General features: G+C 37.7%; 1 protein-coding gene and 1 long non-coding RNA gene across 4 annotated transcripts; one reads left to right on the forward strand and one right to left on the reverse strand.

Annotated features, from left to right (window-relative positions):
• The first annotated feature begins 2,851 nt into the window (after positions 1-2,851).
• Positions 2,852-4,589, forward strand: LOC149111708 (uncharacterized). Its single transcript, XR_016207414.1, has 2 exons — positions 2,852-3,082; positions 4,355-4,589. It is a non-coding gene; the product is annotated as an uncharacterized LOC149111708 (long non-coding RNA).
• A 6,793-nt stretch (positions 4,590-11,382) lies between these two features.
• LOC149111709 (uncharacterized) lies at positions 11,383-19,419 on the reverse strand. Of its 3 annotated transcripts, XR_016207089.1 has the most exons (7): positions 19,249-19,419; positions 18,803-18,901; positions 16,600-16,743; positions 16,305-16,357; positions 12,919-13,009; positions 12,483-12,677; positions 11,383-12,259 (listed from the first exon to the last, which is right to left on the reverse strand). XR_016207089.1 is itself a non-coding variant. In XM_089289191.1 (6 exons), exons 3-6 carry the CDS (start codon positions 16,656-16,658, stop codon positions 12,554-12,556), a joined length of 327 nt encoding a protein of 108 aa, XP_089145317.1. In that variant the 5' UTR covers positions 16,659-16,743; positions 18,803-18,901; positions 19,249-19,419; the 3' UTR covers positions 11,383-12,553. The 3 variants fall into 3 exon arrangements, 1 of the variants encoding a protein (XP_089145317.1); XM_089289191.1 differs by having other exon boundaries at positions 11,383-12,677; XR_016207090.1 differs by lacking the exon at positions 11,383-12,259 and having other exon boundaries at positions 12,597-12,660; positions 16,493-16,743.
• Between the last annotated feature and the right edge of the window lie 1,417 nt (positions 19,420-20,836).

The raw sequence follows: 20,836 nt of genomic DNA on the forward strand, positions 1-20,836 counted from the left end.
TATTGCTTACTTTTTAAGGGATTCACGGCCTGCCTGTAACGAAGCGTTCATCAGTTAAGGGAGTGCTTAGGGAACACATGTTTAAGGTTCTTAACCAATCGTAACATATTTTATGGTGTCAGTTTGAGTCATACGCAAAAAAAACAATTTGTGTTAGTGTCGATCGGCAAGAAAGTTCCGCAAGGCGCGTTATGTGTGTGGTGGGTCTATTCTTGAAGTGATACGATTTACAGCTCTCAAGTACAAGTACTCTCGATTGTTTGGCAACGGTAAATTTGAAAAAATGCACTTCTGTTAATTAGGTTCCCCCACGTCTAGAAAACTGTCATTGCACTTTTCTTTTAGTGTAATGCCCACCTAGGAGAATAGGATATTTGAATTGAGTGCAACTTACCTAGAATTCATTATTTTCACGCAAACGATTACTCCTGTGGAATTCAGCGACGAAGAAAAGACCACATTTAGTAAAAAAACACACCTTTAAAACAGCGTGTTTTTGAGTAAATAATTGCCTTCAAACAAATTGATATGAAGAGAAAGAAGACAAAATTTAGTTTGTCGTGGCCAAATAAAACGTGAAAAATATCCGGCCGATTGCGAAAAATTGCCATTTTACTTACTGAGAGAACGATTATGCCACATTGAAATTTGATTTTGCCGCTCAGCTCGCAACCTCGTCCCCAGGCTCTCCCTCTTCTGCCTCCCTTGGTCGTTGGAAGAAAGACCCTGGTTGCAGCTGGTCACGTGCCCACCCAGAATCTGGGTGGTAAAGAAATATCTGTTAGGCGGGAGGAGTGACAGAGTGTTTTGAGGAGGCACATATTTCTTAATATATAATTCAAAATCGATGTATCCCATACGAAATTGATTTATGTTATTTTAAATTTGTAATATATATATTTAGCCGAGCCTAAAAGCGGACCTCCAAAGTTACTTATTTGGATGTTGTCAATAATTATAATCTAACATGTCCAACATGTAAGGCAAATTTTGGACGACTTTGTAGTTTCGACTGCGTTGGATTACATTGTAATGCAAATGAGAAAGCTAAACATTAAATTAAAAGGGCTATTGGGCTGAATTGTATGTGCTAAATAAATCGATGTCTGAGAAAACAGACAGGGGTTTTATGTGTTGGACACATTCCTCGTGCGTGTGGCCCCGTGGATGCCATCTTGATGGGGAATCCCGAACCATCGAGTTTGCATTCGAGTTTGAGTTCGAGTTTGAGTTCGAGTTTGAGTTCGAGTTAGACTTCGAGTTGGACTTCGAGTTGAAGATGGAGTGAGACTAAGTTTTTTTTTTAGCTTTTACAACTTTACCTCCTCCCACTGTTTCATTTTGTTTGGCAAGTTTAAAGAAGTGCTTGAAAGGAAATCTTTGGGCATCTGATGTGTGTAAGTAGCTTATACACGTAACACAGCGCGAGCTCTTGCGTCATTCTTTACTCCCTTAGCAACGTTCGAGAAATCCGTCTATGGGCCCTTAAAGATGGCTTATGATGTGTACGGTGTGCTGTTGCAGGTTTGGTTAACAAGTTGATTCAAGTTAATTCAAGTTTGTTCATGTATTGTATCAATTCATTAGAAGTACAACGGAAGTGCAATGTGCACATTGTTTGATGACCTCTTCCGTGGTTGAATAATAAAATTTTGGTCATGATGTTACGACACACTGTGGTCGTGCACAGATAATTTTCTAAACATGTTTAAGACATGTTTTGGATTTAGACATGTTTTGTTTTTGTTGGCTCGTTCTGTTGTAATAATTACTTCCGGATCAATTGTTTAAGTTAAATTGAATTTTGAATAGTTTAATTTGATCTACATTTGTAAATGTTTTGTATTTCAGTTTACTTAACACTAGTTGATATTGACTCAATTTTTATTTTGTTTACATTTAATGACAGTACTCAAGACTGCAAGATTAAGTGATTCAATGACTTTAAAAACATTAACAATGTTAATTTTTAAGCTTTTAGTTTAAGTGGACGGCAGGTTGTTTGTCACACTGTACCTGTATCTAACAATTTTTTGGTAAATAAAGAAGAATAAATATATTGTGCCAATATATTTCTTATAACGTTTTTGTTAACTTTAATTAACTGAAAAAAAAAACAAACAACAACAACAACAACAACGACGACAACAAAAACAATTGACTGCTGCTGATCTACAAAGCCGGAAAAGCTAATTTGGTTAGTTTGGTTCCTTTTGTTTGGTCTACGCCAATCTTCGCCTATCTTCGCCTATCTTCACTTTATCTCATGTCAAATTTATATCCACTCGAAGTCTATCTCGATCTTCAACTCGAAAACCAACTCGAAGTCCAACTCGAAGTCTAACTCGATCTTCAAATCTAATTCTAACTCGAACTCGAACTCGAACTCCAGTCCAAACTCGAGGGATCATTTCTCCCATCTTGATAAAGATTGCTGATCAGCAGAGCTTTATGATGGTGTGATAATGAAAAAGAAAATTGAGCCTTGATTCATGGACTGGACAGATTTCGGGGCCGCCGAAGCCCCTTCCCCCCGTCACGCCCTCACGCCTTTTTTCGTGGATTGATTTTTTCAGGCGATGGTCGACGTAAATCTATCGCTTTTAGCTGGCAAGCAATTCCATAGCCTCCCACGCTCACGTTCTTAGGGCTCATCATGCGTTCCTTCGACGAGCCCTAAAAGCGTTTGCCTGGGAGGCTAGCACTCTCTAGACCTCTCTTGATCTCTTCGTTCGTCATACCAATCCGCGGGAAATCACGTAGCCCTGCGCCTGCACTCACATCTCCCTCAGCGGATTCTCCCCACTCGAGACAGGGCGAGGAGCACTGGGAACAAAACATCGATGCGCCATTTTGTGGAAAGTTCCTGTAAAACACGTCGGAGTTAACCACTTTCAACAGGGTTCTCAGGTCTCTAGTGATTTTTCCTCTTTATTAGGTATCAGAACAATTCGTGCTCAGTTAGAAACATGCCAGATCTTTTTGTACATAAGCAACGTCTCAACGAACCTACAGCTGGAGAATTCGAAGTTGAGCGCCAGGGAATGTTCACATAAGAAGGCAGCATGAAGAGATTTAAGAGGTGAGCCATCTGATATCCCTGTTTCTCATTTTTCATTGTTGATGGTGGTAGGCCTACAGTTTTACAGTGTAGGTAAGCTTATTGTACACTAGGTTTTTGATTCGGTCAGTGTAAAATACTAACTGCGGACCGCAGACTACAGACTGTGGACAGCTCGACAAGGGGTAAAATGCAGAAAAATCCAGGCCGTAGACCAGTGTTGGATTTAGAATGATTTGGATTTATTACATTTACTCCATACAAAAATAGTGATTAAAATTATAGAAACAGGAGATGGAGCCGTGACCAAAAGCACTGAGGCACCATATTAGGGAAGCCCCCATGAATAAAATGTTAAGCTAATATACATATGTACAACATAAAAAAAAAACCTAGATAAACCAAAAAAACAAAAATTTTCAAATTACTTCAAGAAAACTCTTAACCTTTTTTTAAAAAAGAGATATTTCATCAGCATCTCTAACTTGACTTGGCAGTCTATTCCATTCATAGATGACTCGATAAAACTGCAGACAGCAGACTATAGACTTTCTCACTTTAAATCGTGTTACTATTTCCACCATGATTGAGAGCTAACCGTAAACAGGCTAACCGGGCCCGGGCATTATTTAGGGTAATTAGGGAGGGAGTGATATTCATTCTAACGAGAACGCTATTTTGGCTAACTGGAGTGCAGACTTTCACTACGTTAGCCTGAATAATCATGTTTATGGTCAGCATCTAATAATGGAAATAATGATAATGTATGTACTTATGATGTCAGTGGTCTGCAGTCTGCATTTTACCCTCAAGCCACATTTTACCCCAGTCTGCATTCTGCGTTTTTACACTGACTATTTTCAATTACTTGATTGCCAGCAAAGTGGAAGTGAAATCTGAACATTTTTGTATATTGCTAAATTACACAGGCCATCGAATAATACTTGATTGTACAGTCATTCCCATGACCTTTTCATAAAATAACCACAGAATCGCTTAAATGTTGTTATCAGATATAAAGACACTCATTAAACATTAATTTCTTTTATTTTTCTTCATGAATTATTAATGAGTTTCTGAAATTCTCATAAGCGACCACCCTCTATTGTTGTACCATGCGGTCACTTACAAAAGCTCATTCCTGTAAGTAACCAGCTCCACTTACAACCACATTTGCAAATTTCCAAGGTGGTCGCTTAAGAGAGCTTCAACTGCTACATATTCCTTAAGTGGTGATAATTTTGAATAATTGATTGATTAATTTATCTATTTCTACTTCCATTCTGTTTGCAGAACGCTAAATAGTTACAATTTATTGGTTCTATTTGACACAAATCTTACAAGAGGCGTGCAGGGTGTGGTTCCACTAGATAGTGCAAAGGTGAAAGGTAACCGGAGTTGTGGAAATATCATTCCAGATTTGTACTATCCTTGTCAGCAAAAGCTCATACTAAGTTATTGTGCTGATGGAATAAAACAATAAAAACCCTCAATCAGTCTGTAATCATTGCAGGCTCTATTAAATTTACTTTCTAGACTCTACTTCATTTTTGGACTATTCGTATTTGGACAAATTATGTACAATAATGTTCAATCCCTGAAATTAAAGGCCAATCACTGCTACCAGATTGTACAGTTGAAGTGCATGGTATGTAGTTATTGGAGAGCCTTAATTGAGTATTTCTTTGCAAAATATTGTTTCCTGTGATTTAAGAATAAATTAGTTGAAAACTTTGCTTGAACCCCTAACAAGTAAGCTGTTTGTGGCATTTCTGTTTTATGTTGGTTTGACTTGCATGAGTCACAACCAGAAATTATAAAGTGAAAGATTTTGCTCCCTCCTGTATCGTTCCTCTCCTCTTGCCAAGCAAGCTTAAAGTGCCTATGAAGTAAACAATAATTGCTGCTTAATTGAAAGGCTTCTCAAAGTAAAGAAGAATGGCATTTTCCTTTTTGGAATATTCTGTTTTCGTTGTATTTGAAAAGCCTTTCAAATAAGCAGCAATCAGTTTTTACTTCATAGGCACTTTAAAATGCTTAGGGCTGTTTCTACTTCAAGCGGCAGCATTTACTTCTTTCCATTTAAATGTTTCTTTTTTCAATTTTCAGGCTAGTTAATGTTTCAGACATTCCAAATCATCACTCATTATATTTAGGATATTCATTTAAAATGGGTCAGAAGTTGTGTTCTTGCTAAAAAAAAAAAAAAAAAAATGTCTCTCTCTTTCTGTATCCACCTCTAGATTTGATCATTGACCAAATAACATGCATTTTCGATCTAACAGAAATTTTGATCCTGTAACAGAACTGTATTCTGTGCTTTTTGCTGATGTTTTTATTCTCTGCTACCTGCTTGATCAGAAAGACGACATTTTAATGAACCATTATATCCTTTATTAGCTAACATTGCGACTCCTACATAAAAGAATTCCCATGGTTTTTGTGGGGTTTTAGTATACAGCAGTTAAAATATACTGACAGTTCCTAAATCTCTACCATATCTCCTCCAAAAATATCAAAAGTTAACAGTATAGTACCTTGCGTAAAGTTAGAGAGTTAACTTGTATCTAACTTGAAGATGCAGTTAATGAAGTTTTCTTTTGTTGGAATGGATTGCACCATCTCCCAAAGTAGGTATAAGCAGGGTGCAGAGAAACGAAAAACAATTTTTTGGCGTACCCTCTGGGTATGATGTACTTGCCCAAAGGTCATTCTTGCTAGCCCCCCAAAATTTCACCTCTTACACTTCTAATGTAGTTCTGTAATTTGAATTTCCTCAAAACATTTCCCAAGAAACTACAGTAGGCCTTGAGCTATCGCACATGACTGTTTTTGCAAGCTGGAAAGTTCAGGAGCTATAAGTTATTGTCTTGAGTCAAACTTAATCCTGTAGCAACTCTTTCATGTAGAATGATGAGCTGTTTTAATTTCCCTTGGGTAATAAGCCTTACAGGCAATACATACTGAAATAATTAAACTATTTCATGAACTTCTACTGGTTTCAATTGGTTTGAAATGTAGTATTAATATTGGGACTTACATGTTAAAAAAAAATTCAATCTAGGACTCAAATCTTACCCAATCTGGTCTCAAGTATGTATATTAGCTCTAGGTCTCTGTGTCTCCTTTTTCCTGATTTAATTAATTACAAGTCATTTGGTTTATGCTAATTCAATGTTTTCATTAGCAATGTGTATGCTTTCATGAAAGGTCAGCACATGCATCATGTTTATCAGTACCATACACGTAATTGTGTCTTGTATAATAAATTGTTGAGTATTCATGTAGTGTATTTCATGTGATCTGAAGAGTTCATGCAAGTCTCCTGAGTTGTCTAACATACAAGGTTGTCAAAGTTTAAATAACAGGTCTGGAGTATTAAATTTGGTATTTTTATTATTACTTGGTATAGTCACAAGTAAACAAATGACACTGAAAGATCTCCTTTCATTGCTGAAGTGATGTCATCCACTATTGCAATAGGCCTATTGGAGAAATCTTCAGTTACAGTCTAAAACTGAATAAAAGAGTAGGGTTAGGGTTAACATTAAAAAAGAAAAACTAAAAAACTGTTTGCATTCTATCTAGGGATGTTCCATTTAGTGGCTTTTCTTTTGTTGTCCTTAGTCTATACTAAATGTGCTGGTTAAAAAAAAAAGTATACACAAATTGGATGTCAAGTTATCTTCAGTTGGCAAACATGTTTATCTGGTGTTATGCAATCCCAAGCTTCCTCATCTTAAAAAACAGTCAGTCAAGATCTGATCTTGATCTTGCCTTTAGTTCAGGTCATGAAGGTTATGCAGTCATGACTGAAAGTGATATAATTATATAGTCTTACTCTAGATATGGTTTAGAATCAAATGCAGTGTCTTTAAGTGACTTTAAGGCTATGATGGAACTAATTTGACATATATAAACAACAAAAACATGTCAGGGATGTTTTATTTTGAAACATTTTTCCCCAAGAGAGATTTTTGTAATCACTCAATACTTTTTTTTAATCTTATAATCTTCGAAAATGTTCTGAAATTGAATATGACAAATTGCTGACACACTGTTAAGGCGGATGCACTTAATTTAACAAATTAAATTAGCAAAAAACAAAAGTCACTTTGACCTTTAGCTTTCAAAAGGTGACTTAGATATTCCCATTAGGGGGCCTGGATAACTGGACAATTATTTCTTTAACAAAAATTCTTGGTATAGTTTGATAACCAGCTCTTTGAGCTTTAATTTGATATAGGGGTTTAGGTATTACTTCGCTTGGATGTGAGACATCTCTAAAGGTATATAGTTACCTTAAACAATGTACTTATTTTCCTTCCTACCATCTTTTTCTGAAACAATTCATGATACAGCCACCTTTATGCAAAATGTGCATTTTACTTAACAGTGGCATGAATTTTTGCATGTATTTTATAACATAGTCTTAAATGGTTATTTCAATGCCTTTATGCTGTACATCCAACAATAGTTCAGTTCCTTTTCATGTTATTAAAGCCTTGAAATAAAGGAGTGATTTCACAACTGACGTGACAAATGATGATTGCGGACACCCACAGCGAACTGTAACACTTCCCATAAGATGGCCACCAATATCAATGTAATTAAAGACAATCATGGAGGTGTTAACTGATGGACTATTTTCAATGTATTTTAGGTTTTTGGCAAAGTCCAATCAATACAATTACATTTATCCGCTAAAAATCGTGGAAAACGCTACAAAAATGCCTCAGTTTTGCGACGTTTTCTGGGAGGGTGGGGCATGCCCCCAGACCCCCAGTTCAATAGGCCCTTCGGCCCCATATTTACTACTGGATGGTCACTCACAGAACTCTACCTTAAAATGGACAACAGGAACTGGGTGACCCATTAATGATTAATTTTATTAGACTATGGCAAAAATTAATAAGTAAGCTGTAAGTTACATTATGTACATCATATTGCCTTCGCTACATGTCGAAAATCGAACACACCCGGACGTTTTGATGCATGTGTGCATTTGGTCAGCCAAGCCAAGATATGTTTTATTTGACACATCAATAACATTAGAGCTAAATGGATAAACAATATATCGTACATGCACCAAAGATGAACACATAAACCCCTCAAAAAATTGGGAAGTAGGGACCATGTATCCCTGACCAAATGCAGTGGCACTAATGGGATCAAGTAACAAATCAAAATCAATGTAGAGCTTTTTTTGCATGCAGGGTTACTGATTGTTGCAGAAAATAAAATAGCTCATGTGGCAAAAAGGGACTTTGAGGTGGAACACCAATTTAACATAACAGTGATGTATGGACCTTCGATATTTTGTCCGTAAAAAGGCCCCATATATTTGGCATTTGTTATTTGGTATACATTACTTGGCATTTGCTATTTGGTATACATTATTTGGTATTTGTTATTTGGTATACATTATTTGGTATACATTATTTGGCATTTGTTTAATAAGTATTTGACAGGTCTCTTTCACGCTTTCCACAATTGTGGCAAAGTACTTTCTCGAGGGAGGAAGAGAGAGGACCCTGGGAACGGGGTTGCCTCTCTTAACCGTAAAAAGACCTTTCAGATGACCCAGGAACGTGAAAAAACACCACACCAGTGAGTGTCAATTAACGTTTCATTTAACTTTACTGGGATATTCAGACCAAGATGCAATTTAGATATGCAATTTTCAGAGCTTAATTCATAACCCTCATAGATTCTCTCTGTTTCTATACAATGAATGAGTTGCCAGTAATCGGATACCCGTGTTTACGCAAAGAACTCTGGGATCGTCAGGGGGCAGACATTGCAAGTCGCTAGAAGGAAATGTATGGCGAAAAAGTTGTTTCGACGCCCAAAAACATGGTTTTGGGGAGAGATCAACGCTTTTTTGCCGTTGTTTTATCGCGAATGGATTTTGGCAATGTTGATACATCGAAAATGGAAGTTTTTGTTTGAATAACCGTGAAATAAGTGATAAAATGTACCGATAAACTCCCTTTTGCTTGCGTGAGGTTTATTGTGAAATACATTGAAGAGAATATTGAAAATTTCAATACACGCCTGATCTCGAGAGGCTACCCGGAGCAAATGGTAGAAAAGACCCTCCGAGAAGTTAAATATAAAGACAGAAAAGAAGCTCTAAAACAGAAATCGAAAATTGCAGGAGGAACTACTACCCTTTGTGTCGGGCAATTTCACTCAACTGTCAATACCAAACTTTGGAAAGCATAATCACGCACAAATGGCACTTTTAAATACAAATGCTCAGAGATATATTCAAGGAGCCACCCTTGATCTGTTATAGAAAAGGAAAATCACTGAAATACGTGCTTGTAAAAGCAAAACAAAGGCTTTGAGCAACACAGTAGCCACACAGCATGAGTCGCGCGGACTCATTTGTCATTAAATCAACCCCAGACAGCACAGTGATCGCCACCGGGCTTATTTCCAGTATTATTTGTATGACTGAGCTCTCAAATAAGCCAAAAGTAGCCTGTCCACGACTTAAAAGGCTTTACTGGGTTATTTCCTCTCGATTTATACCTAATTAACTTTGTAATATTTTCAGACCATTACGCGATGTAAATTTCACAATAAACCTCACGCAAGCAACGGAATTTATCGGTAGATTTTGTCACATATTTCACGGTTATTCAAACACAAACTTACATATTCCACATATCAACATTGTCCAAATCTATTCGCGATAAAAACGACGGCGAAAAAGCGTTATCTCTCTCAAAAGTCGTTTTCTTGTACCTCGAAACAACCTTTCGCCATAAATTTCCTTCTAGCGACTAGCAGTGTTTGCCCCCTGACGATCCCAGAGTTCTTCGCGCAAACACGGGTATCCGATTACTGGCAACTCATTCATTATCAACCACGGACACGTAGGGTGGTCTGCCTGTGATCTGGCGAGTCAATCAAAACTCAAAGAAAATACCAATAGGTGATGCAGAACGTAAGCGAGTCAAGATTGGATGTGGCCTTGGTAAATGTGAGTTAAAATGGCTTTCTTTTACTGCATTTGCTCTGGCTTTGCAATACTATCCTACACGGTGAGGTTTAAAAACTTGACTTACTTAGCCACTTTGTCATCCTATTAGAAGTAAACCATGTGTAATTGGCCACAATGGTTAATACACTTTGGTTTTGAGTTTGCAACTCAAGAATAACCTGCTTCTTATAATAAAGCGTACTTTTAAAACCAGTTTAAATCAGAATGTGCACAATTTTTTATTGTCATGATATAGTGAATTTACCCTGTTATAAAAACAACAAAGAAACAAAAAAACAAAAAAAGAAAGTGATTTTCCTTTCTTTTTCTCGCAGTGTGTTTTACAGGAGAGAAAAACATTTTTCTCTGCATTTCCTAAAGTTAGTAAGACACTCATAAATGTTTATAAGACAAACCAAACCCCAGTGTTTGTTGTTCAACAGCAATGTCATATCAGTTCTCTTGTACAGGGCTGAAATGTGGAGGTGCACCAAGAAATTAGACCACAAACTGCAGGTCTTCATCAACACCTGTCTCTGTCAGATTCTACATATCAGATAGCCAGAGTGCACCTCTAACCGAGAACTCTGGCAAAGAACCGGACAGGAGCCCATCACTGACACCGTCCAGAGTAGAAACTGGAGATGGAGTGGACATACCATACACCCAGAGCAGACAAGAATCACCCACCAAGCCTTGAACTGGAACCCACAGGGGAGACGGAGGAGAGGAAGACCACGTCTGACATGGAAAAGAACTCTACAAGCTGAATTGAAGACCATCAGCATGACCTGGGAAGAGGCAGAGAGGGCAGCCAAAGATCAAGAGCGATGGAAGCCAATAGTCAGGGCCCTATTTTTCAGAGGGAATGAAGAGGAATAAGAGAGAAACACAAGTGTTATCAAATTCTCCACAGTTCATGTCCCCCGGCATTTTCTCATTCTCCTGATGACTATTTTCAAAGCATAGGTGGATTTATGAGTGGGGTGAGGGAACTATACTGTATTTCTTCCCCACCTCCTACCCTGGCCCTGTCCCATTTCACCTGGGGTAATTACTTCAATTTTCATGGGGGTTCAATTTTTCCAAGGTTGCTGAAATAACACTCTTGCCATGACTTCTTAGAGGTCACTCAAGGGAAGTATTGTTTCTAAATTTCCAGGATCTGCCCATGTAAGCCTCTCTTTTCGCTCTCTTATTGGCCCTACATCCCACCAGGTAGCCTAATCACAGGAAGGGGGAGGGCATGGACCCCTAGGCCCCACAGATAACTGATAGGAACTGGTACCATAACATACAGTACAGAGAACAAACAGACAATGTAGAATTAAATGTACATATACATCTTGGGCTATTGGCACTCGCTAGCCATGCAACTGATGACAGCTTGTTTGCTACATGTCTACCTCTCTCTAGAGAAATCTAAAGAGAAACAAATTATTATTAAAACTATCAACAAATTATCAACCACAAAAATGTCACACATGAACCAATGCATTTTTATCAATTCTGTACCAGGTCAGCACCCATCATAAATATGTCATCACCAGTTCCGTGCCCGGGTGGATATGGATATTTGTTAGTATTACGAAGGAGGAGAGGCCAATGGAAGCCTGCGTACACTACATGTAGACTTTCCATGTATCTACATGCCACTGTTTCTGAAGGTCCCTCTTGATTGCAAACTGCCACTATATTAATCACTTAGTGCAAAACAGCAGAAAGAAAGAAGAAAAGTTTGTTGTTGCTGGTGTTTAATTAGACCCAGCCAACTCCAGTAGTTCTTCTGCTGAAACAATGAAACGAAGAACTCCCAATTCTTTTAATTCATTACCAATATTAGTTATTTTGGCCAATGAATTTTCTTAGTCAAGTAATGGCTTCTCCCTGTTGTCAATATCCTTGGTTCTTCATATGGTGTTTCTACATTGGTTATGCCACAGGAATCTTGGGGAGCTTGTATATCGTTGCCTACAATAATAGCTTCATCCTCAACAGGAGGTGGTTGAAAAGTTGGTAGGGAGATTTGTGACATGCTGACCCCATCTTCCACTATGGTGATTGTGCGCTCATCATCCTCCACACTAATCCCCATATCTTCACAAACCAACTTGGTGTCATCATCATTGTCGAGTTCCAATTCTTGATTATAAGCAAATGAAGGGAAAATCAAATTGTGCACCTTGTACATGTATGTACAAACCCTAGTATATGAAAACCAACTGGTTAATTCCCTGTCAAGCAAATCTGAATAATTCATATTTCATCAGCATGCGTTAGAGTAGACTGATAGTCTAGTGGTATACCAAATGAATGCACTAGGCAACCACAAAATCAATCAGAGTAACTTGCACCACTGATTTTTTAGTATTTTTGCCAACAAGCAACAAAGGGCTTACTACATCCAAAATGTAGCAGTAGCAGTACCTGTTTCTGAAATGGTGATCTCCACTAAACAAACCAAAGCTGCCAGTGCTGCTCGCACCATCCATCTCTCCTTATCCCAAAACTGAAAAGGGATTTCCACCAACTGTGCCAAAAGAGATGTTTGATCCCTGCATTCGAACACTCTGCATGGGTTTGCATTCCCCAATAGAGGTCACAACTGTAACATCAACATTCCTATGGACAAAACAATACTTGTTACTGTGTATTATCATGCAAACATTGCACCTGTTTATTTGGAAATTATGTTCAAACACCCAAGTAGCAACTGAGCTTAGAATGTTACATTTTTTGTAAACCAATAACCTTATCAAATTACTGCTTCTAACAATTTGACTAGCCACTAGAGTCTGTTTTAGTCCATATTTTCACAACAACATTTATACAACTAAAGCTTGAGCACCAGAGATGGACTTACGAGTTCGAGAAACTTCCAAAATAAAGAGAATGCTGCCGATGAGGCATCACGTGAGCAGGGGTCAAACTTAGAGGTCGAGGTGCAATAGAGCCTGCAAGAGACAAACACACCACATAAATGGCTTCCACATGTTCCACTGTAATAAATCACGTTGTAAAAGAAACAAAGTGCTGCTAAGACAGCTATAATAAGACAATAAGGAAAGCAAATTTTCAGCACTTAGTTTATGATCTGAGGGACAAATGTAGCTTGCAGAACAGGCGTAATTTTTTTGCCTATGTTAGTAGAACAGAGGCGAGAGAGAGGTGAGCGCGAAGCGTGAGTCACGCATGAGGGGAAGAGCACGAAAAAAATAATGCCTGTGCCCAAACCATTGTTCAAGCTTTACATCACATGATCCTCAAATGTTTTTCAAATTGCAGCATCTTGAATTATCATGTTCTGTGGATGAAGCTAGCTATTCAAGAAGCCCTTCGTTCATTTCCGAATGTGCCTCCTTCCTCGCTGCCCTTTAACCCATTAACCCTGCATGAAATTGCCTGTGACCCACTCCTGATAGCCAGGCATTTTTGGAATATCTCAGAGCTAAAAGGAGCACAAAAATAGATCTGATGTGCAGTATTAAACCACAGACACAAGATCAGATTTTAAGACATCATTTATTTATAGTTTAATCATAACAATTATAATTTCCCCAAATGTGATTGGTGCCTAAACTGCTGTATTTTGCTCTAATTAATCTGCAAAGTTGTAATCGGACAGTGTAATTGGACAGTTGGCTGTAATTGGACACCTGTAATTGGACACCTGTAATCGGACAGTTATATGAGCCAATCATTTTAAGTCCTCTCCACTGAATCCACCAATCACAACATTGATTACAATCACTTTAGTAAACAATTCAAGAGACTGATTTTGTAAAGCTGTGGAAGTTTAGTCTCAGGTGACTGTTTTGAAAGAGACTTGACAGCCATTTTGCAAGCTGTTCTCCATATTTTATAATTATGATATTTAAAAATGACTATTAAAGGCTCTTTTTCAAATGAAACTTTTACTTTTGTGGGAAATTGTAATTGTTATGATTAATTGGTAACAGGACATCGTGTCGTCCAATTCAGTCTGTAACCATACTCATAATTAACAAATCGGACGACCGCAAAGCGGTCGTCCAATTTTGTTAATCACTCGTATGATTACAGACCGAATTGGACTCCACTCAGTCCTATTACCATTATTAATAAATGAAGGGCGAAAATATTAAAAAAATATCGACAAAAAGAACTCAACTTGATGTGTAAAACTAATATTAAAGAAACAAGAAGTTTTATTTTTTCTTTCCAGCACGCCAAAAGCTGAGAAAATTGAATTTGCAAAAATGAGTTAATTATTGACTTCGGAAGACAAAACAAAACCGAATAAAACAGAATTTCCATTCTTTCACCATAACAAATAACACTTGACAAGACATCGGAAAATAAAAGCGAATGAAACAAGTAAAAACCAATTTAAAAACAAGAAACGAGGGGTGCTTACCATTTACAAAAACCATCCGGTTGGAAATTTCAGGCATAAACATTAAACAATTAAATGCGACGTCGCGGGAGAGGGAATCGCTATAAAGTGTGTCCACATCAGCTAGAGAGACTTAAAAGAGTAGAAAAATAGCATCACCTCAAATCACAGCCCATAATTTCTGCAGCTTCCCAAATGGAATGGCGCGAACCATTTGATTTTCCAACTGGAATTTCCGGTTTTCCCATGTAAATGGTAAGTACCCGAGATAATTTCTTGGCCGCGCGATGAAATAACACAGTGCAGCGAATGAAGATTAAAAAAACGAGAAAAACAAGCCAATTTTTTGGAGATAAATCAAATTTCAACTGTGTTAAATTAGTGCCCACTTAGTTCTTTTCTCAGGAGTTCAGTAATAGCTGAATAAGACTCAAACAAATATATTTAAACGAAGCGAATAAACTAAACAAACAAACAAACAAACCGCGAAGGTTGTAGAAAATTAATTATGCAGAAATCCAAGCGTGCAAAAATACTGCTCACTTTTAAAACCTAAAATTCCCAAATAAAGGCAAACAAACGAAGGAATCGTGACAGGAAGGTCAATAACAATAAATTTCCATTCAAGACATAAATGAAGCAAAGAAACCTATCCAAAAGCAAAAAAAAAAAAAAAATATGTTCAAAATTTCGCAGACGTGCTTCGCTACCGCATGTTCAAATGAATTCTTCACGCTAAAGCGAAAGCTTGAGTTTTTATCGACGACTTTTGCAGTTATTTTATCGGTCGTGGCCTTACCAATTGTTTCAGAAGTTGAATTAAACCCCGAAGTAATACTGTACGTTACCATTTTTGCTTTTCTAAAGGCTAGGAAGCTGCCTTAAAGTCCGCGATTTGTTATCAAAATTGAAAGCGCACCCGGATCGTCATGTTTTCGCGGCGATCGCAGGAAGGAAAATTTCCTCACTAGAAAGGTTTGAGGACTCTGTACACCTTGCTATTCCATTCTGTGGCCACCTAAATATTTATTTGTGCTTTTCCTTTCCATTCTGAGTCCCAAAGAAGTAATTTCTCCATTTTAGGGATGAAAATATGTAGATTTGGCCCACAACGCGCCATGATTACAACTGTTTATGCAACGCTGTGATTGGCTGGTCATTTGGGGTGTGTCTGGGGGCAGAGCAGCTTGAAATAGTATTAGGCTTTTGTGCATTATGTTAACATTACTCTTTTTTTAGCATTTTAGTGAGGCAGACGCATTAAGTATTATTCGAGCATTTTAGTGGCATTTTCCCCGAAAATTAATATTTTTTCCACAGGAAATAGTACAGTCAAAATAATTTTTTTTACGAGAAAACTAAGCCTTATTAAACTTAGTCTCTTCACTTAAGTTTCACTACAAGGGACAAAGAATTGACAGAACAAGAGATGATTTAGAGAATTATCTTTTGGTGTATCAAAACTATTGCATACACTGTTGTTAGCTTGTTATACTAAGTATATGTTTTTGTTAAGCACTCTGCCGAACTGTTGATGGTGTTAAAATTATTAAAATTTAAAAAACCCTATGTATGAGCATTAACCAAACATTTCAGTGACCTTTTTGGGGGGAACCAAGCATTTTAGTGGAAAAAATGGAGCATTTAAAAGGTGGAGCATTTGAGTGGCGAAATAAAAGCCTAAATGGTGTGCGTACAGGCGTTATTTTTCTCATGCTCTTCCCCTCACACATGACTCGCACTTCGTGCTCGCCTCACTTTCGCCTCTTTTTGCCTAATACGCAAAAAAATAAAGCCTGTTCTGCTGGCTAGACATTGAATGTTGACGTGATAATAAGCTTACTTATTTCAACAAGTTGTATAATGTTGCTTACCAAGATTGTACAAAGGTAACTCATCCCCACCAAGAGAAGGTTCTCTGTCAGCTCTAAAGTAAAATGTGAACACAAATGTGCATAATTTACCACCTCATTTTGATCAATATAAGCTTAGATACCATCATCCAAACATCAAGAATGCTTACTTTTGTACGAGGTCATAAGCTTATGTAGAGCAAGCTCACCTTGGACGTAGAAGACGTTCCGCAAATTTGCTATCTGTGAACTTTCCTAGACTGTCTTTCCTCTCTCTCTCCAAAGATTAAATACGGACTGGTGGAGATGAATATACCTTGCCAAACCCAGTAAATGGGGCCTTCCAACATGTGCAGTTCTCTCCTTATCCGCCATTGCTGATCTCAGTTACACCACAGCTACATGCTCACACAAAATGATCGAACTGAATGCCTACTCAAAATCTTTATCCAAAATATCACTGAAAGGCAAGAATAATTATAATAATAATTAAAAGAAGTCTATTTACATTAATTGAAGAGATTGAAATAGAAAAATAAAACATATGTTGAAATAGGAAAGAGCTAAGTGCACTTGGCAAATTACAGAGATGTCATACTCTAAAGATGTGCAACAGATAATACATGTAGCTGAAACCAGACCTACAGTATGACCTCTAAAAGATATTTATACTGCTCGATCAAATGGCTCTACCCTACTTTAAAGTCCTCCTAATACCACAACCATTCTAAAACAAGTGTAAATTAAAACATTAAATTATTAAAAATGGTTGAGAGATGGAAATTCAAAACAGGAAGGCAAAAGTGCACTTTTCACAAACCGTAGGTGACAAACTTTACAACAGAGTTTGGTGTGTGCTGCATGTCATTTATAATAAAGATTATTGACAGATGAGCATTATAACTTCGTAGACTGACCAATAGAATTACTCTACCACCAGAGTGCCACGCTTCAGAAATGCTGTATGAAACCATTGCAGTCTCTCTTTTTGCTCGTCTTTCAATGCCCACACAACTTGTGACTTGCGGCTTCACATGTCACGCTTGCACACAACCCCCCACTTGTGTTGCGTTTTTCTTTGCATTCTCCCCCGTGGATTTTTGAGCAAAAGAGAGTCTACTAGCTGTCCAATGATAATTATAATAATCTACCTAGATCTACATCTCACTGATATTGTCAAGAGTACAACCAGGATCCCTCCCAAGGAGATGAATAATGTCTGTGTTGAAATTACTTCTACATGTACTTTCTGGTTGACCAACAGCCATATATTTTTACTCAATGACCATTTCAATTCTTATTATCCTCTTCTGATCTGATTGTATAGAGAACAGTGGCTTTGCCATTTGGTTTTTGCAGAAGCAGGATGATTTCTTTTGGTTTTCCTCAGTTCTTTTCTTCATGCAGCAGGGGGGCAGACAGATTTGTCATGGGAATATTCCTGCCATGATCACAGCAGACAAAGTACATGCCATCCTCACAGTTGTAGGGCAACAGACAAAATCGCTTCAGAGTTCTTGAACTGGGAAATATTTTTCTATACAGGTTTTTGAAATTAAAGGTCTGGCCATGAAAAGCTGCTTTGTTCAAAAAAAGAATTATGGCAAAAAGCAATTGCTGACAAATTTTATATAGTGAGTCCAAGCAATAACATATCTTGTCCATGTTTGTTCAAGACTTCTTGAAGTCACCTTTAACGGAACTGTGTATGCTGAACCATTTTTTTTTGGCAAAGTACAAAACTTGAGCAGCAGATAAAGATAAACATTTTCATGACATTCACTCTGAGGTGAGGTAGTAGTCTTGAAGCCATAAATTTACAGAAACAAATTTTGTTTGATTCTTCGCAGCTTACAGATAGTTTAGTACATCAGGTAAACTTGACTAAGGGTCGATGTGGAATACAAGTGTCCATAAGGGTTAACGGTACAATTATTGAGAGCTAACCACAGTCGAGTCAGTGACATTTAGGCTAACCTGAGCACTCAGTTAGGCTAACCAGAGCACCACTCAGGCTAACCATAGCACCATTCTGTCATTTTGCCATTTTGTGTTTTAAACATGCCCGTTTTAATCTAATAAATTATCCTTTGAATGAACATAACTTAAACCTGTAAACATTTATGCACCACAAGCAGACAAATTGGCATTGGTGGAATTTGACAATGGGCAATGATGTTAGGAACAAGCTTTCAAAGAAGACAGAATGGAGGCAAGCGAAATCGGAACCGTCTGAGAATCAGGCTAAATGCCTCCTAGACTTATAGGTAGACTTTCACTACCGCTGTTAGGTGGTAAAAAGCTGCATAATACTAACAATTAAGTGCACTCTGCAAGCAGACCCTTTTTTTACGATACATAATTATGCAAAAAGGAGATGAAAGAAGCTCCGCTCGCAGGGTGAATTAAGTGTTGTATTTTTACAGTCACTCCCTTACAAGGAAAACACTATTATATAGCCAATATCAAAAGTTCTAAAACGTAGGAACAAGTGTTTATTAGTACAATACGACACTAACCTGTCCAATCTATATTTATTCTTCACATGTAATCTGTACTGGCTGCAAATTAATGTAAAACAACTCCTGGGTTCCTCCACAGTACCATGGAATTACATCCTGGAGTGTAATAGGAACAACTTGCTGATAAATTTGCCTTCAGTTTTGCCATTCTCAAGTACATGTACGAGTATAAAGCTTGAGTCACTAGGACATTGGCAACTCAAAACTGTGCTTGTCTGACATGGAACGTACATCAAGACGAGCTCACTGGTTAGACCAGGACACTGAGCTTAGGTTGTAAACAACTTGATATCACACAATTGCGATTTTCAGTGTCTCGTTATAGTCAGGTTAGGGTACGAACACTAACAAAAGATTGAAAATTTTGGTCTGAATGAGTACACAGGTGGGAAAATTTGGCCTTATGTAGAATGCTGCTTCTAGATTTCTTACTGGATGCTTACCAACATGCAGTGTACAGGGTGTAAAAGATCGAGTACACCAAGCACCACAGAATATATTATCCAACTCGCTGTTTACAAACAGCTGCCAGTTCGCGAAACACAAGCATATGAATCCTAGAAATTTCGCAGAGATCATCGGTGACTTGGCAGCCTAGCACATTTTTTGTTGTTGTTTTGCGCAATCCTGGGGAGGTTAAAACGTCCCGCTTGGACTGATGGGAAATACAACCAGCACGTGTCTCCCCAGCTCACGTGGTCACACTGACTATTGCCGGTTTTCACATGACGTCACTAAAATTCAAACTACAAAACTATTGATCTTCCTGAGATTTTACTTTAATGATGTATAAGAGCAGCTGAAAACTAATATTTATAGAAATTTTTGCTCCGAATGGGTTCTTGGTTTTGCGATAGACTACGCTTGAATTTCTAAGCTTTTGCGTGACGCGGCATTTAGATGACGGCGAAGAGAGCTGTCATGTCGGTTAAAAAAGTGACTTATTGCGGGGAATTTGGCTATCTAAACAATTCTTGTATTAGAAAAAGTATTATTTTAACGTTTTTGAGTTCCTTGAGGGATAAATGCACGCTTTTGTAGCAAAACTCAGTGACAGACGTTTCTGTTGGTTTCCGGCTGCCATGTGGATGCCCATACGGATTGGCACCAGCATGGCGTCTCCATGCAAATCTCTATAAATTTAGGTAAAAAGTTTTTCCGCAGATCTTGGATAAGAAAAGTTGTTGTGACCTGAATCTTGGCGAGAGTCTTGGCATATTTACCTTCTTTCTTTTCTCAGATTCTTGACTTTAACTGTTGGACGGTTTTGATTTTTATTTTGATCTATCTTTTATGGCGTGACACTGAAAACCACCAATAAATGCCTTCCAGGACAGATTAAGGCGGGGTTTCAAATGAAGGCCGTATTATTTTGGTTGGGTATTTTGGTTTTAACGCAAATATCTCGTTCACGTTTCAAGCAGTCAAAAATCTCGCCATTCATTCCACATATCTATGTTTCAGTTTATTTTGTAAATTTTTGGGGGATTTTGAAGTATATTTGGGGATAAATAGTTTTTCTCAAAGGATTAGTACAATTTATGGAAATAGGAAATTTGGAAGATTTGATGTTGTTTTAAAATTAGAATTTGAAGTGTAAAATTGGTAGATGTACACCAAACAGTTGTCCACCAACCTGGGGTACCCTTTTGGTGGCAGTCAACTGTCTGGTGGTATTCCAAAACTATTTTTTTTCCAGGTAATCTCTCTTCAAAACTTCCTAAAATTTCTCTTAAATTCAGGTGGAACCCGCCTTAAGATGACTCGTAAGTATTGTTCGAATACAAAAGCCTACTGCTAGGAAACAACGTTTAGAATGCATCTTGACTTTTAAGAACTTCGTACTGAAATTGAGCCCCAGGGCCCTAGTGAGAATTTTGACATCTCTAGTTATTTTATGTCCTTCATTTTTGACTTTGATGTTTAAAGTTAGAGGCTAGGTCGTACAGTATGTTAGGTTATTCCAGTTCAAAGAGAGGCGATTTTTATTCGGTGACTTTGCAATTAGAAATCTTAGTACTTATATGATAA

The sequence above is a fragment of the Orbicella faveolata genome, unplaced genomic scaffold, assembly GCF_042242905.1.
Source record: "Orbicella faveolata isolate gen_17 unplaced genomic scaffold, um_ofav_v1 contig_2, whole genome shotgun sequence".
Lineage (NCBI taxonomy): Eukaryota > Metazoa > Cnidaria > Anthozoa > Scleractinia > Merulinidae > Orbicella > Orbicella faveolata.